Consider the following 18,662-nt stretch of genomic DNA (forward strand, 5'->3'; position numbering starts at 1 on the left):
TCAACCCTCCACAATAAATTAGTCGCATAATATATTCCTAAGCAATTAAATGAATTGACCTGTTAGGTGGAGATATTGCCTATAAAGCCAAATAAACTGCAGAACATCTACCAAAAAATAATCATTTTGCTTTCTAGAAACGACTTTAAGTCATTTTTATTTCCGACGGTAGATAACAGATCTCTTGAAGCCCTTTCTAGTTCATGATGAAAATTCATATCTTTCTATTTTCTTTAACAAGAAAGCATGCCTCCTGGCCAACCACAATGTAAGTTTAAAAATGAGAAGCCAGAATCCAGCGCTCTATTACAGAGCTCCCAAAGGGTTATTAAGGTACAGGTTCTCTATTAGGAATCATATGTAGGGGTAAAAATCAAACTCATGTTTGTGCATTTTAAGTAGTTTTGATTGGTACAATATGCTTGATTTAATGATATTTTGCTGGTCAAATAACAGAAGTGTATCCTTTCCTCTGACACTTCATCAGAAAAACACAATCAAGAGGTAAGTTTCATCTAATTCATTTCCTAGATGACTTTTTTAGGCTCACTCTATCTTACTGCTATTATGATCACTTAACTGCTGAATGGAAACAACAGTAAAATAAAACAAAAACCTTACCAAATTTTCATTCACAATTCCATCACTGGCTGCAAAAAAGGCTAAGATGTGAGAGATAAAATACTTCTCCTCTGCTTTAAGCTTGTTCCAGTGAGGGAGATCCTTTGACAAATCAACCTGAAATAAAAAGATTTTCCGAAATTTTAACTTGAAGTTAAATTCTTCTCAAAATGTTTGGAAAACTAACTTTCACCTCAAAGTTAAGGCGGGACATCTCATTAGTAGTAAAATGTGAAAAACAAAAAAATGTTAACATTACTGCTATAGACAAAATGTCTATGTCCTCCCAAAATTCATATGTTGAAACCTAGTAATTCTCAATGTGACAGTATTTGGAGATGGAACTCATTAGGTCATGAGAGTGTAGCCCTCATGAATGGGATTAGTGCCCTTATAAAAGAGACCTCAGAGAACTCCGTTGCCCTTTCTGCCATGTGAAGACACAGCAAGAAGACAGCTGTCTATCCACCAGAAAGCAGGCCCTCACCAGACAGCAAATCTGCTGGAGCCTGATCTTAGAATTCCCAGCCTCCACAACTATGAGAAATAAATTTCTGTTGTTGGTAAGCTATCCAGTCTAGGCTATTATTATAGCAGCCTGAACTAAGACAATTACAAAGGAACACAATAAAATAAAAGCAGTATAAAGGAATGTATCTTCTAGCTAATTGAGAAGCTGGCAGGATGTACTTTCAAAATATTAAAAATAACATAATTTATTCTCACCACAAAAAAGAAGCAGTAATTATATGTCAGGATACAGGTGCTAGCTACCCTATGGTGGTAATCATTTTTTGTATATATCTGCATCAACTCAATATGTTCTATACCTTAAACTTATACAATGTTATATATCAATTACATCAATAAAGCTATAGACCATAATCTAGTGGCACTGGAACAAATGAAGGAAGGGGCAAAAAGCTGGAGAGAGTCTAGAAACTAGTCAGGAAGGAACTAAGTGAAGAAACTAATGGCTTTCAGCAGCAATTGCTTTAACATTTTATATGATTCATAACAAATTATATAATAACACTATCATTATAGTGTTATTACATAATTATAGTGTTATCTATAGTTTAGATAATTAGGCACCTGTTAAGCAGATATATACCTGCTCCTTTACTGGAGGCTAATTTACGTTCATACCCAGAGGTAATGTCAGACAGGTAAAAACCTAGGTTTTAAAGCAATTTATAAGTATAACTTTCTCTGAGAATAGAAATATTTTGGAAAATGTTATTAGAACTAGTCCTTGGAATTAATAGAGAGATGCACTCTAGAGTTTGGAGGAATTTATAATTCAAAAATAGTTTTTAAATGTACCTTGTAGATATCATTTCATCTCAGGAAGATCTCTTAAGTATGTTTCACAGTAACCTCATAAACATTTAAAAAATGCAATTGTATTTTGTCCTTCTTTTATTTATTCTACAGAACGCTAATCTCTTTGAATATTCCAAAAAGGACTGTTTCATCCTCTTAATTATTCATATTCTTTTCTAAAATCCTTTTACTCATTACTTTATTCTTTAAATATTTACTGAGCACCTACTACCTACCAGATACTGTGCTAAGTGTTGGGAGATACAATGGGGCAGGAAGGGAGAACTTTTAAAATATGCAAGTTAAAAATCAGGCCCTAGGGCTGACCAGTTAGCTCAGTTGATTAGAGCGTGGTGCTAATAAACAAAAGGTTGTCGGTTTGATCCCCGCATGGGCCACTGTGAGCTGCACCCAAATAAATAAATAAATAAATAAATAAATAAATAAATAAATAAATAGAATTTCTGAAAAAATAATCAGGTCTTATTTTATTTAGAGCTCAAGTTTAACTGATGGACATCTTCCTGGGTTTTATGTATTATATTGTACTCCTGATATTAAAATTTAATACAATATTCTCATTCTTAAATATTAAATTTATCTCTTCAAACACTCAGCTTCAAAAGGTCTTATAAATTTTATTTACATAACACTGGTCATTTTCCATTCCCAATACATAAATTTTTCTGTCCAACTTTATCTCATTTGAGCAAATTCTCAAATTCACCACCTAAATATTGATTCCAAACTACTGGTTAGCTTTAACAAAGCAAAAACAAAAACACATCCCAGAGCTTTCTCTTCTGAATCAAGGTTTCTGATGATCAGTGATATTTAGGAATAAAGCTAAACCACTGATGAAACAATGAAGTCTAAAGCTGATTAAGTTATAACTTATATAATTTGTTTAAATGAAAAAATACACAACTAAATGTGTTTTACTTCCTTCAAAATATGTATTTGAATCTTCCTATATGCTACCTACAAAATATATACCAATCTGTACAATTTAATTTTTAAAAATTAGTTTCTTAGTCATAATAAACATATATTAATTACATTTGCTAAAAGATGTACACAATTTTCAAAAGAATTTCAAAAAACCCAAGTATCACAAGTACCTTTTTAACATGATGAATGAAAAAGCCACCTGTATCCTCCATTTGTTCTCTTAAATATGTCTAACAAAGGAGCTTTCTAAAAACCACAGACAGGGTGTGCCAGGTACTATGACCCAATTTGAAAATGCTGGGTTTTTGTTTTATTTTGCTTTGTTCTATATGTTAAATATAATATAACAAAGATGTTAACAATATAACAATACAATATAACAAAGTTGGGTAAGTGGGTAAAATTAATAATACAGTGGCACCTTGGTTTTCGAATGTAATCCATTCCGGAAGACCATTCGAGTTCTGAAACGTTCGAAAACCGAGGCACGGTTTCCCCATAGAAAGTAATGCAAAACAGATTAATCCGTTCCAGACCTTTAAAATCAACCCCTAAAACTGCAAATTTAGCATGAATTTTACTATCTAATAATAAAACAGATCCATAAAATTTACGGCATTCATAAACCAAAATGTTCATCAACGGAGATGTCTGAAAACCGAAGTACCACTGTAAAAGCTTCAAAAATTGATTCTTCAATTTCTAGTGCAAATCTCCCCCATTCTGTGTAAACTAATAGCTTACATTTATTTGGTACTTACTAAGTGCCAAGTAACATTTTAAACATCTCATTAATCACAATAATGAGATTGATCTCATTAATCCTCATAACAACCCAATGAATCAGGTACTATTAGCCCAATACGCCAATAAGGATACACAGAGAGGTTAAGCAACTTTCTCACTTCTACAGCGCATAAGTGGCAGAGTCAGGATTTGCACCTAGGCAATCTGGCTCCAGAGCCTGCATTCTTAACAGCATGCATTTACATGTATAGAATCAACTTTATGAAAATTAGATAGACATATATATAGGCCCAAATAGATACATGTATGTATATAAATACACACACACACACACACACACACCAGGAGTGCTATGCAGATATCATCCATCATATTCAAAGACAAAGACAATGGGAAGTTCCAGTCAAGATGGCAGAGTAGGTAAATGCTATACTCACCTCCTCCCATGACCACATCAGAATTACAACTAAATTATAGAATAATCAACTTGGAGAACCATCTGAAGACTAGCTAAATAGAAGTCCTATAACTAACGATATAAACGAGAAGCCACATCGACACTGGTAAGAGGGTGGAGATGTGAAATGGGCTGGTCCCACACTCACATGTGGTGGTTGAGAATCAGGAGAGATATCTCAGCTGCAAAGGACCCCACGAGGAGAGAAGGGTCCCAACCCCATACCAAGTTCCCCAGTCCAGAGCACGTTCCCCAGTCCAAGCTTCCCAGTGCTGGGAAGAGGAGTCCTCACATCTCGCTGTGAAAAATCAGTGGGGATTCTGTCAGTCAGGGTGGGCTTGAGGGTTGCTGGAAACCCAGGCATCTCTAAAGGGCCCATGCACAGATCGCATTTGCTTACAAGCACTCAGACTAGGCTCCAGTGGAGGGACAGTGGCTCAGGGGGTGCCAGAGACATACAGATAGAAACTGAGTTGTGTGGCTTCAGGGCAAGGGCTGGAGGGACAGCCACCATTGTCTCTACGTTAAACCCTTCTCTCACACAGCCCACAGACAGGCTTCATTTTTCCTATGTTGAATCTACCAAATCTGAATCTGCAGTAGCCTGGTGAACACCACTCATCCCACCCTGATGACTCCCTGAGACCCTGCCCCACCCAACTCGTGTACGACCTGAGCCTCTTTCAGTCGTGGGTAGCTGGCCTCAGACCCACACCACCAGAGGGTCTTTCAGTGGCATGCAGCCAGCCTGGGCCCAAACTGCAGTCTCTCACAAAAACTCTCCAAGGTCTGCAGGTCCCAGGCAGGCAGCAGCTAGCCACAGCAGCTATGCCCTGTGCCTTCTGCTGAGTAGCTCTTTGCTTGGCACTAGTGCCAACCCTGAATCTGCATTAATCTCATGAACACCATTCATCCCACCCTCATGACTCCCTGAGATCCTGCCTCTGCCAACTCAAATACTGCCAGAGGCAATTTTAGCAGCTGAACCTTACAGGAAGCCAGCAAGTAGCTGCAGGCCTTGGGATGTTCTGTGCCTTTTGCTGAGCGGCTCCAGACCCAATATTGGGGACAGCAGGCCTGGGTTCACAGCATGACATCTCCCACATGCCTTCAGGTCAGCACAGATAGCTACCAACCACAGATTGCTTTGCATCTCCTACCAGGTAGCCCCAGGCCAGTCATAGGCAATGGTTGACCTTGACCTGTCCAGAGCCTCTCTGAAAAGACCTCAGAACCAACACAACTAGTGGCTGGCTTCACACCACAATAGAGCACCACCCAATTAGCTCCACAAGTGGCACAACCAAAAGGTTGTCGTGGCAGAACCAAGGAATGGGTGAATCCCATTCCATGGGGTCAGCCTTTGCACACAGCTCATACACTGTTGTCATGGCCAATCCTCACAGCCAGTCAGCCTGAGAGTCAATCCTACCTACTGACTTGCCAACAGCAACCAAGTCTCAACAACAGAAGGGCATACACAACCCACACAAGGGACATGCTTGGAGCACCCAGATCCAGTAATCAGGAGACTGTGCAACTGGGCCACATGGGTCACCTACTACATAAAGCAACCTGGCCAATACTGGGAGACATAGCAGATCTACATCATACATAGAAGCAGAGACAGTGAAGCAACCAAAATGAGAAGACAAAAAAACATGCCCCAAATGAAAGAACAGGAGAAACCTCCAGTAAAACAACTGAATGAAATGAAGGCAAGAAATCTACAAAATACAGAGTTCAAAACATTGATTATAAGGATGCTCAAGGAACTTAGGGGAAGACTAGATGAACTTCAACAAATGGGAACTTCAACAAAGAAACAGTAAACATAAAAAAAGACACAGAAACCATAAAAAAGAACCAGTCAGAAATAAAGAATACAATAAATGAAATGAAGACTACATAAGAGGAAATGGACAGCAGATTAGATGAAGCAGAGGATCAAATCAGTGATTTGGAAAACAAGGTAGCATAAAACACCCAATAAAAACAGCAATAAATAAACAAATATAGTTTAAGAGACCTCTGGGACAACATCAAGCAAACAACTTTCACACCATAGGCGTACCAGAAGGAGAAGAGAGACAGCAATGGATTGAGATCCTATTTGACGAAATAATAACTGAAAACTTCCTTAACCTGGTGAAGGAAATAGACATACAAGTCCAAAATGCACAGAGAGTCCCAAACAATTTGAGCCAAAAGAGGCCAACACCAAGACAAAGAGAGAATCTTAAAAGCAGCAAGAAAGAGGCAGTTAGTTAACTACAAGGGAGCTCCCATAAGATTGTCAGCTGATTTCTCAACAGAAACATTGCAGGACAGAAGGAATTGGCACAAAATATTCAAAATGATTAAAAGCAAGGACCTACAACCAAGATTACTGTATCCAGCAAGGCTATCATTTAAAACTGAAAGAGAGATAAAGAGCTTCCCAAACAAGAAAAAGCTAAAGGAATTTATCACCAACCAAATCAGTTTTACAAGAAGAGTTAAAGGGACTTCTTTAAGAAGAAGGGCGTAAAGAGAGGGAAGATCAGAAATAAGAATAATAAAATGGCAATACCTATCAATAATTACTTTAAATGTGAATGGATTAAATGCTCCAATCAAAAAACATAGGGTAGCTGAATGGATAAGAAAACAAGACTCAAATACACATGCTTTCATATCAAAAGACACAGACAGACTGAAAGTGATGGAAAAAGATATTTCATGCACATCAAAACCAAAAAAAAAAAAAAAACTGGAGTAGCAATACATATATCAGACAAAATAGACTTTACAACAAAGGCTATAGCAAGAGACAAAGGACATTTAATAATGAAAAAGGGATAATTCCATTAAGAGGATATAAATCCTTGTAAACATTTATGCACCCAAAATAAGAGCACCTAAACATATAAACAAATATTGACAAACATAAAGTGAGAAATCGACAGTAACACAGTCAAAGTAGGGGACTTTAACACCCCACTGACATCAATGGCTAGATCTTCCAGATAGAAAATCAATATAAAAACAGCAGCCTTAAATGACACATTAGACCAGATGGATTTAATTGATATTTTCAGAGCACTTCAACCCCAAAGCAGCAGAATATACATTCTTTTCAAGTGCACATGGTACATTTTCCACATGTTAGGCCACAAAACAAGTCTCAATAAATTTAAGAAGATTTAAAGCACAACAAGCATCTTCTCTGACCACAGTGGTATGAAAATGGAACTCAATTACACACACAAAATAAATGAAAAACACACAAACACATGAAGACTAAATGACATGCTACTAAATAATGAATGGATCAATGACATCAAGGAAGAAATCAAAAGATAGCTTGAGACGAACTAAAATGAAAACACAATGACCCCAAATCTATGGGACATAGCAAAAGCAGTCTTAAGAAGGAAATTCAAAGCAATATAGGCCTACCTCAAGAAACAAGAAAAATCTCAAACAATCAAACCGTGAACCTAAAGGAACTAGAAACAGAAAAACAAAGCCCAAACTGAATTGGAGGAATGAAATAATAAAGATTAGAATGGAAATAAATGATAGTCTAAAAAGCAATACAAAAGATCAGTGAAACCAAGAGCTGGTTCTTTGAAAAGATAAACAAAATTGATAAACCTTCAACCAGACTCATCAAGAAAAAAAGAGGACCCAAATAAATAAAATCAAAAATGAAAGAGAAGTGACAACTGACACCACAGAAATACAAAGATTATAAAAAAATATTACAAACAATTATATGCCAACAATTTGGACAATGTGGAAGAAATGATAAATTTCTAGAAACACACAATCTTCCAAGATTGAACAAACAAGAAACAGAAAATCTAAACAGACCAATGACTACTAATGAAATCATATCAGTAACAAAAAAACTCCCAACAAACAAGAGTTTTGAACTGCATGACTTCACAGGTAAATTTTACCAAACATTTAAAGAAGAATTAATACCTATCCTTTTCAAACTATTCCAAAAAGTTCAAGAGGAGAGAAAGCTCCCAAGCTCATTTTACTAGGCCAGCATTACCCTGATCCCAAAACCAGACAAAGACATTACAAAAAAAAAAAGAAAATTATAGGCTGATATCCCTGATGAACACAAATACAAAAATCCTCAACAAAATATTAGCAAACCGAACTCAGCCATACATTAAAAAGATCATACACCATGATCAAGTGGGATTTATTCCTGGGATATAAGGTTGTTTCAATATCCATAAATTAATTAACATGATATACCACATAAACAAAATGAAGGCTAAAAATCATATAATATCAAAAGATGCAGAAAAAGCATCTGACAAAATACAGTATCCACTTATGATAAAAACTCATCAAAGTGGGAATGGAAGGAACATACCTCCAAATAATAAAGGCCATATGACAAACCCACAGCTAACATTATATACAACAGGGAAAAGCCAAAAGTGTATTCCTTATGACCAGGAACAAGACAAGGATATCCACTTTACCCACTTTATTCTGGATAGTATTGGAAATCTTAGCCACAGTAATCAGACCAGAAAAAGAATTAAAAGGCATCCAAATTGGAAAGAAAAAAGTAAAACTCTCATTGTTTGCAAATGACATGTTACCATACAGATAGAACCTGAAAGAGTCCACCAAAAAACTATTAGAACTGATCGATGAATTCAGTAAAGTAGCAGAATACAAAACTAATATTCAGAAATCAGTTGCATTTTTATACACCAACAATGAACTATCAGAAAGAGAAATTAAGAAAACAATTCCATTTACAATCGCATCAAAAAAATAAAATACCTAGGAATAAATTTAACCAAGGTGGTAAAAGACCTATACTTGGAAAACTGTAAGACAGTGAAGAAAGAAATTAAAGAAGATACAAATAAGTGGAAACATATACGATGCTCGTCGATAGGAAGAATTAACATTATTAAAATGTCCATACTATCCAAAGCAATCTATAGATTCAATGCAATCCCTATCAAAATACCAATGGCATTTTTTCACAGAACTAGAACAAATAATCCTAGTTTATATGGAACTACAACAGACCGCAAATAGCCAAAGCAATCTAGAGAAAGAACCAAGATGGAAGTATCATTCTACCTGATATCAAACTATACTACAAGGCTATAGTAATCAAAACAGTATGGTACTTGCATAAAAACAGAATAGAGAGCACAGAAATAAACCCACACCTATGTGGTCAATTAATCTATGACAAAGGAAGCAAGAATATACAATGAGGTAAAGACAATCTATTCAGTAAATGATGTTGGGAAAACTGGACAGATACATGGAAGAAAATGAAACTAGACCACTTTCTTATGCCACATACAAGCATAAACTCAAAATGAATTAAAGACTTAAATGTAAGACCTGAAACCATAAAACTCCTAGAAGAAAACATAGGCAGTAAACTCTCTGACATTGCTCTTAGTAACACTTTTTTCTGGTACATGTCCTTGGGCAATGGAAACGAAAGAAAAAATAAACAAATGGGACTATCTCAAACTAAAAGGTTTTTGCACAGTAAAGGAAACCATCACCAAAACGAAAAGACAACCTACTGATTGGTAGAAGATATTCTCCAATGACACATCAGATAATGGGTTAATATCCAAAACTTATAAAAAACTCATGTAACTCAACAGCAAAAAAACAAACAATCCAATTAAAAAATGGGCAGAGGATCTGAATCGACATTTCTCCACAGATGGCCAACAGACATATGAACAGATGCTCAATGTCACTAATCAACAAAGAAATGCAATTAAAAACCATGAGATATCACCTCAATTCTGACTCAGCAATTCTACTTCTACTTGTCCGAAGAAATCCAAAATACTAATTCAAAAAGATATATGCACGTCTATGTTCATTGCAGCACTATTTACAATAGCCAAAATATGGAAGCAACCTAAGTGCCCATCAATAGACAACTGGATAAAAAAGACGTAGTACATTTACACAATGGAATATTACTGTGCCATAAAAAAAGACTGATATTTTACCATTTGCAACAACATGGATGGACCTAGAGGGTATTATGCTAAGTGAAATAATCAGACAGAGAAAAACAAACACCATATGATTTCACTTATATATAGAATCTAAAAAACAAAATAAACAAACAAACAAAACAGAAACATACTCATAGATACAGAGAAACAACTGAAGGTTGCCAGAGGAGGGGGGATTGGGGAGCTGGGTAAAAAAGGTGAAGGGATTAAGAAATACAAATTTGTAATTACAAAATAGTCACAGGGATGGAAAATACAGCATAGGGGATATAGTCGATAATATTGTAATAACTATGTATAATGCCAGGTGGGGACTAGACTTATCAGAGGGATCACTTCATAAATGTCCAACCACTATGCTGTACACCTGAGACTGACATAAAATAATATTGAATGTCAATTGTAATTGAAAAATTAAAAAAAAATAATAAAAAACTATAGCAGCAACAACAAAAATAAAAAGCTGAAAAACAAAAAGTACAGCTTCCATACGTATACTTTGAGTTGTAGTCATTTCTGTGCCTAATTTACATTTTTTACTTGTTTGCACAATCTCCTAATCATTTTGTTTCTCAACAGCCCATGCAGAGTTATAGCTAAAGGTGTATAAACAAATACAGATGTAGATATATAGCCATTTTCCTTACAAATTTACTTGTCTTTTAAGAACTGTTAGTACTTCACTTTCCATATTTTTTGTTCAAATTAACTTGTTAATCTGTGAGTTCCCATTCTTTTCTTTTTATTTTAAAATATTTTTGTTGTTATTGTTTGTGATGTTTATATTTCATTTAATGCATTGCTCACATACCCACTCTAAAATGTAAGGCAAAGAAGGGCAAGAAATTTTTCAGGTTTTCTATTTTATCTGCAGTGCCTGAAATGGTGCGTGGTATCAAAAAATGCTCTTGAAAGCTAGAATTGGAAAATGCAATAAACACAATTACTCTATCCAAAATAAAAATTAAGTTAAAAAAGAAAAAAAGATGAAGACAATGGCTATTTGTGTGTTCAGTTAGACAACAGAGCAACAACCACTTGCACGACCAAATGTCCTTACCAAACCAGCAAATATTTTCTAATTTGTTGTGTTCAACTCATTTCCCAGGTGGAAAATGCCACTCTGACAGAAAGCTTTCCATAGCTGTCCTGTGTGTTGGGGAAGCTGTGCCAGGTCGGATGTGGCTAAGGGCAGGGCCAGACCGGGAGGAGCACAGAGAACGCCTGCTGGCAGCTCAGAAGCCAGCACTTTGCAGGGGCGGTCAGACTCTTCCTGTGACAGCTCCTTCTGTATAATCAGATAAGTTTCTCAAGTGAAAGTGGGTTAAGGCTTTCACTTTCATTTTTTTGGCTATAGCTGCAGTTTTACTTACTCTGCTGACCATCAGTAAAGACCAGTTTCAATTGGTCACAGCAAACCAAAAGTCCATTTACAAATAGAAAATGTCCTAAAATATATTGGAAATAAAACTCTGGCAGCCTGAGATGCCATTTTTATAGCAGGAAACCTGTGTATAGACAGCAGTCTAAACACCAAAAACATTGGCAAACACTGTAATTTAATCTCGGTAATTTCAAATAGTATCTTATACAATGGATTTTATTCACTGTATCTCCCAAGTTAAAATGTTTCAGTGTCCTGTAACAGGTGCACTATAGAACATGACTGCTGATAAGGTGATGCCACTTACCTCTTCTGCTGTCCAGAAGGATGCCTGTGCCTGTTTATACATTTTCCAAATATCAGGGTACTGGATTGGAAAGATGACAAATCGGCGAGAACTCTTTCTTAGGAGTGGCTCTTCATTTGACTTCGCTTCATTTTCGTTGGTATCTGAAGATAACCGCTTTGAAAAATAAAGTACAAACACCTCCTTTGTGTAGACATTTCCTCTTTATTCACATCTAAATACACATCTAGGGGGGTTAGGGAAACGGCACACGAGAAGTATGGCAGCCAGTCTGCTTAGGTTGAATCCTTACTGCTATCCGGTAGCTGGTTAATTATGTGATCGCAGCAAGCTACTTAACTTCTCTAAGCCTTGGTTTTCTCATCAGTAAAATAATGCCTACCTCATGGGTAATCATCAAATTAGTTTTGATGATTACAAGTCCTTTAAACAGTCTGGTGAATAACACGCAAATAATAAAATTGTCATCAATGCTATTTTGAGGATAAGCAGAAAACTAGACCCTTAAATGTCACAGTGGGCAAATTTCTAAGTTTGTGGACAAAAAGTCTCTTCAGTTCTCTCCCTCAGTTGAGAATGCTGGCACAAACAGGATACTGTTATAAGCAACTTCTTTTATTTTAATGCTTTCTTTTCTAATCTTAACTGAATTATAATGCTTATCTGAAAACTCTTTACCAACAACTATCAACCTTTGTTCACCTGAAGCTTATCACATACCACTTTGTTATTGCTATTTACATGTTAACATTACTGCGTATGGTCTCACTGTGCTGTCTTAAAGCTTTGTGGAATAAAGTGAGAAACATACCTATACTTGGAAACACGATGGCACTCTAACGGGGCAGTGCCACATATGTTTGTTTGTGCTTTAAATAGTCAGGGAGACTATCAGAAGCGTATGTGCGTGAGAATGAGGATATACAAAGTATAAACAGGCTATAATGTATAAATCAAGATGATTATGTTTCGATTCTGGACTCCTAACTCAAACTGTCTCTGTGTCTCCTGTGCCAGGCCTGTCCCTTGTGTTCCTGCATCCCTACCATCACCTCCACTGATCCTCAGTCCTTCGGATACCTCTCCGAATCCAGTGTGCTAACGCGGATGAGGCCAGCTGATCGAAAGGCCACAATCAAAGTGGGAGGCCACACAGATACAGGCGGGACCTGCACACTTCACACATGCTACCACTGCAGCACAGACGGTCTTATTTTGAAGGTGTGGGCCTCCCCAGATAGAGCACTGGGGCCCCGGAGCATAGAAACCAGCTTTTATTTATTGTGATGTCCCCAGAGCATTGTGTGGAACGTAATGTCAACAAGCATTAGGTAAGTACGTGAACGAGCGGTTGATTGCTCTTTATCCTGTGCTCAGATTACTGGATCCCTTAAGAATTGTTTAATTTAACATAAGACCATAATATAGCAGTGAAAAAACCTAATGCCCACTCAAATCAAGCCTTCTCTGAGTGCCCCCACCTTTCTCTCACACCCCCCAACACCCCAAAGGCCTAGGTTAGGTCCCTAATACAGCACGTCACTCACTATAACTTAATTCCCTGATATTTGTCTACAGTCGCCTCTAGACTATGCTTCTTGAGAGTAGAAACCATCTTTACTCTTGTGGAATCCCTAGAGCCTAGCCTAGTGCCTGGCACGTAGTTGTTACTCATTCCAAAAATATTTGAGCAAGTTTTTTAAATGGAAGTGGTCGAGTGTTTGTGTTGCCATTGAGGGCTTGTAATCTCAAAAGAACCATAAGATATGGAGACACTGCAGTGCTGGGCTCTAAACAGGAGGTATACATAAAATAAGGGCAGGCAGGTCCTCTGGGTCTGTCAGAGGCTGCTTTGGCGCCGTCATCACATAGATGTTTTATATACACTATTCCACATAATCTGTAGAATAACTTTGACAAACAGTAATATTATTTCCATTTTACAGATGGGGCAGCTAAGTCTCAAAGGATGTAAATAACATCCCCAGGATCCCACAACTAGTAAGTGGCAGAAACAAGATTAGAACTGAGATATGTCTAAACTCAAAGCCCTGCCTTAAGCTACACCTCTGTACGTGTGGAGAGCAGCTAGAGTAGAGCCAGCCTACACCTAAAATCCAGAATTCAAAACAGTGAAACGAACTAAGGCTAAAGAGAGTATATGTTACTATCTCCTGCTAAGCAAAGTTAATTTAACCAATGGTAGTGATGGAACCAGTGACTGGGGGAGGAAACCACCAAATTTGATTCTACAGAAAAGTAAGAAAAATAATTCCTTTGTAAATAAAGTTGAAGGAACCAACATGATTTGAAGCTGGTGAAGGACAGCCAAACTCATAAGGTTTGAAGCAGTGATTTTTAACTGGCACAGTGTCACAATTTACGGGGTAATACTTCCTCAAAATGCATTAGCCTTCTCTTTTACCAGGTTAAAAGCACTGTATGTAATGAAATCATGAAGCATGTTGTTGATGGACATGTTTCCCAGGTGCATGATGAGACAATCACAGTAAGACTGAAAATCAGCATTTTGGAAACTGCTCAACTTCCAGCAGAACTTGAGGAGAACCAAATGACCAGATTTTATTCCAAACTGTTCATGATAGCACAAAATTGTGTTCACTTACAATAAGTGTACAGTATTATTCACGTTTTCAGGCAAGCCATTTAATCTGAGCATCATCATCTGTAAATTAAAGATAATAGTTGCCATACTTATTGCAAAGGAATGTTAGAAAGATCAGAGGAGCTAATGTAAATAAAAGCACTTTGCATACTCTGAAGTGCTACACACTTTTTAAATTCTTATTTTGTTATTATTGACTGTTGGGATGTTTCTGGATGGCCTTTTAAAGGTTGTCCCTATATTCAAAGAACTGATAAAAGAACTACTATAGTGGTTAGATATTTGATAAATCAATATCTTCTATGACTGCTCTCAGAGACCTTTCATTTATGAAATAATTAGAGAACTTCTGGAAAGGCTTATGAAAAAAAGGGGTATCCAACTTTAAAGCCCAGTTGAAAAGGTAGAGGTCTGCAGTCAACAGATATGTCAAACCTGTCTTGTCCCACCTCGTTCTTCCTTTAGTTCTTCTAGATTGTGCTTTTCTCATCATATGTAGCATTATGATATAATTCTGCATTTTTGCTTATTTCTCATTTTTAATTATATTTTGTCACTGGGGTACAGGTATATATTCAGAGCTGGAATTCTTTACCTTCACTATATTTGCTATGTGGGCCATACTGAAAGTTGGGGAGACATCATAAGCAGTAACCCTTTTGCACCAAGAACCCTGGCCCTGAATGGAGTTTTTAAATGCTGACAAATAACAGACCAATGTCAGGATCTGTAAAAACTGCTGACGACTTCAACCTTTAAATTAGAATGAAAATCACATTTGTACATATATTCTTCCTGTTCCATCCTGCGAAGAAGCTGGATTAGGAGGATAGTATGAAAGATTTTTGCAATGTGAAGAGAGGGGGCTTAACCAACATAAACCTTTGAACTGCGCTAGAGATGACATATTGCTTATTTTCCCAATGCTTAGAAAAATCCACACCCATTTTAATGCAATGTCAAGAGGGTTATACATCCCAAAGTTCTAGTCTCTCCAGGGTATCCTCTGTGGATGTGGGTTAGGAACCTATATTTTAGAAGAGAAAACAATGTAAAAAAGGCATGTGATACTGTTAAAGAATGGGGAGTACTTTCTAAGTCCTGACTTTATGGTATGTGGGAACAATGGAAGGGGATGGAATCAGAAAGAAGGCAGAGAACAGTTCCCAATGACTTTTCCAGATGTGTCCTGTAGAACTCTTTGGTCCCTCTAATGCCACAAACATCAGTTTTAAATGTGTTTTTAACCTTTTAAAATAGTAGTAAAGGGGCGGCCGGTCTGTTCAGTTGGTTAGACTGCAGTGCTCATAACACCAACATCACCGGTTCGATTCCCACATGAGCCAGTGAGCTGCACCCTCCACAATTAGAATGAAAACAACGGCTTGACTTGGAACTGATGGGTCCTGGAGAAACACACTGTTCCCTGATTCCCCAATAAAAAATTTTTTTAAATAAAATAAAATAGTAATAAAAATAAAATAACAGAAATGTTTTATACTGTACAGAAAGGAAACCATCAATGCATGAACTTGTGTTTCCAGGTTGTTTTTCTTTTCCTTTTTTGGATAACATTAGATGAAAGTTTCTCTAGCTATCTCTGCTTAACTGAAAAATATAATGAGAATGAAAGACAGGCAGTTAAAAACAAAAACAAAAACAAGGAACAAACAAACAAAAAACCTGTAACTATTTGTATGTATTTTTCAGGAGTAAACCAAGATTTTTTTATTTTCAAAACCAAGCAAAAAAAGGAAAAAAACAATAATACAGTAAAAGCACTGTTATTTGAAGTGATCCAAACTGGTAATTGCAAATTGGCTACAGTAAGGAATCATAAGAAAATGATAAACTATTGTATTCAACTTAAAACATATAATTTACATTTATTTACTAATCTTTTGCTATAAGGCCAAAGTTTTTTGTTATTGTTGTTGTTAATTTGGCTCACTGATCTGATTCCCAAGTCTTTGTAACATAATCACACTACAATGCATCATTGCCTATGCTTTCTAGTTTTAACAGACTTAAGGCAGAACAATCTGAGTGCAGAATTCTTATCTCTTTTATGATTGTCCCCAGTCTTTTCTAACTTGTCTGCTTATACCTAACTCTACAGAATTTATTTTTAACAACTCATCTTTCTTGAGTTTTCCAAACTTTCAAGTTAAGTTTTCATCAAAGCAAGGTTCTTTTCATGCTCATGTATTATTAGTTTACATACATTTAATTAAATTACAATAATTACAAGCACAGTTGGTGTAGACAGGACTGGTAATAAGACAACTGGTCCTGGTAAGATATAACTCAACCAGTGGGAACAGAATTATGTGAGTGCATCAAAGAGCAGCCTAAATGCATTCTAAAGTCTATGGGTTGATAAATCCACAGAAGTGACTAGTAGCAAATTGATTAAAAGAACTTCTGATAAATATGCAAAGAAATTGTTTGCTAAGTTTGATATGAATTTTCAAGTATCATCTACACCCCAATTCAAACAAAAGTTTCATCAAAACAGCATCATTATTCTATTCATTGATTTTGTAAATGTTATATATATTAACCCCCCCAAAAAATTATACTAATAAAATAGACAAAAGCGGCTTTCCTTAGTGTTGCACTTATGATTTTGTTTGGAAAATAGGCCCAGGTGATAAAGCCATGGGAGGGGCTTGATTGCAAATATATACATGAATTTGCCAGAGCTAATTTCCTAGAGACATTTTGATGCAACTGTTTGACACGTTTTTTACTTCAGTGTCATCATTTTGATAAAACAAAACAAAACAAATTTAAAAATTTTAACTTTCAGCTTTTAAAACCTGTACTCCATCTCTAAGCTTTATCTGAGGTTAAGGTGGGCATGTCTATTCTGCATATAATGGATATGTTGATTTTTTTAAAAATTTGGAGGTCAAAGTGGTCTGCTTTGGTACATAACACTTCAGCATCCAGCCTATGTCATGCAGACCATTGGGAGCCCCTGAAAATTTTTAAACAGGTGAGAAACATAGTCGGATATGTTTCAAGATCACTTTTGTAGAAATGTGGTTAGATTAAAAAAGGAATTGGAGGTGTAGAGAACAATCGAAAAATTATTGCACTACCCATCTCTTGCCTGAAATGGGATATCAGCGATAGAAATACAAAAGAACACTGATTTAAGACACAGAAAATGCTCAGCACCTGGAGAACAACTAAATAAATCAGACAAAATCTCTTGCTTCTCCCATTAGAAGTTTAACAAAAACTTAATTTGAATTAACTCCCCCCACCAATACAGGCCACAACAACAATAAAAAGTTGCAAACACAAAAGACTTTAAAAAGTCCACTTGGTCAATAAAAAAGATAATGGGTTCAGTTTCAAGATAGCCAGAAGATAGATGAAAACATAACACTATGGCAGGCGGAGGTACTCTCTCCACTCCCTCCTAATGGAGTAAGGATCCCATTAAACGACGGATGTGATTATTCAGGGAAAACATAGAGCAGCAGCACAACTGAGGAAGAAACCTAAACAAAGGGCAGATGGAGGAGGAGCCAGCTGGGATTCAAACTGAAATGGATGTAAAGCAAAAGCAGAAGAGATCTGATTTGGCTAAAGCAAGGGGTCAACAGATGAGACGGGGAGGAATTCCTTAAATGATCCACACTCTGAATATCAATCAGGCTATGAGGTTAGGAATTTTGTAGGTCCAAGATTTTCAAATCTCTGAAGGGGCTGGGAGGCTCACATTCTAATTCTCCCACTTACCCCCAACCCCCAGGTGCTGGCATTCATGGGGGGGCAGTTTGAAAAATCATTCTTATGGATAGTCATGGAAAGTTTCTGAATAGGAATTAACATAAATAGGGATGGCATTAAGAAGATCAATCGGATATCCATGTGCTGGATGAATTAGAAAAGGAAAATCACCTCGATTTTGGTAGCAACTACAGTGTCAATTTCAGAGGTGGAAATGACAACCTGAATTAAGGTATGGCAGTTAGCATGAAAATGCTGTTTGAAAGCGTCTTTGCCAGTCTGAAAAATTGGGCATGTTTTGGTAGGAATTGAGACCTTTGGGGAATTTTTATTTCGGGGGAATAACACGGAGGTACTGGTTAATGATGGATTAATTTGGCAGTGCCAAACAGGATTGGATAGCAGGTAAAACTGGTGTTAGAGAGACTACTATTTAGTTGTAGCTGCAAGGTGTGAAGTAAGGAGAA

The 18,662-nt window shown here is 36.6% G+C and overlaps 1 protein-coding gene across 1 annotated transcript in view; it reads right to left on the reverse strand.

Moving 5' to 3' along the window:
- RRM2B (ribonucleotide reductase regulatory TP53 inducible subunit M2B) overlaps positions 1-18,662 on the reverse strand; it is a 40,827-nt gene that overhangs the window by 19,897 nt on the left and 2,268 nt on the right. Inside the window, exons 2-3 of the mRNA XM_033126733.1 lie at positions 11,823-11,978; positions 622-738 (exon numbers count right to left, since the gene is read on the reverse strand). Coding sequence (XP_032982624.1) covers positions 622-738; positions 11,823-11,978 — 273 coding nt within the window. The remainder of the gene's footprint in view (positions 1-621; positions 739-11,822; positions 11,979-18,662) is intronic.

Source organism: Rhinolophus ferrumequinum, chromosome 14 (genome assembly GCF_004115265.2).
Source record: "Rhinolophus ferrumequinum isolate MPI-CBG mRhiFer1 chromosome 14, mRhiFer1_v1.p, whole genome shotgun sequence".
In the NCBI taxonomy this organism is placed as follows: Eukaryota; Metazoa; Chordata; class Mammalia; order Chiroptera; family Rhinolophidae; genus Rhinolophus; species Rhinolophus ferrumequinum.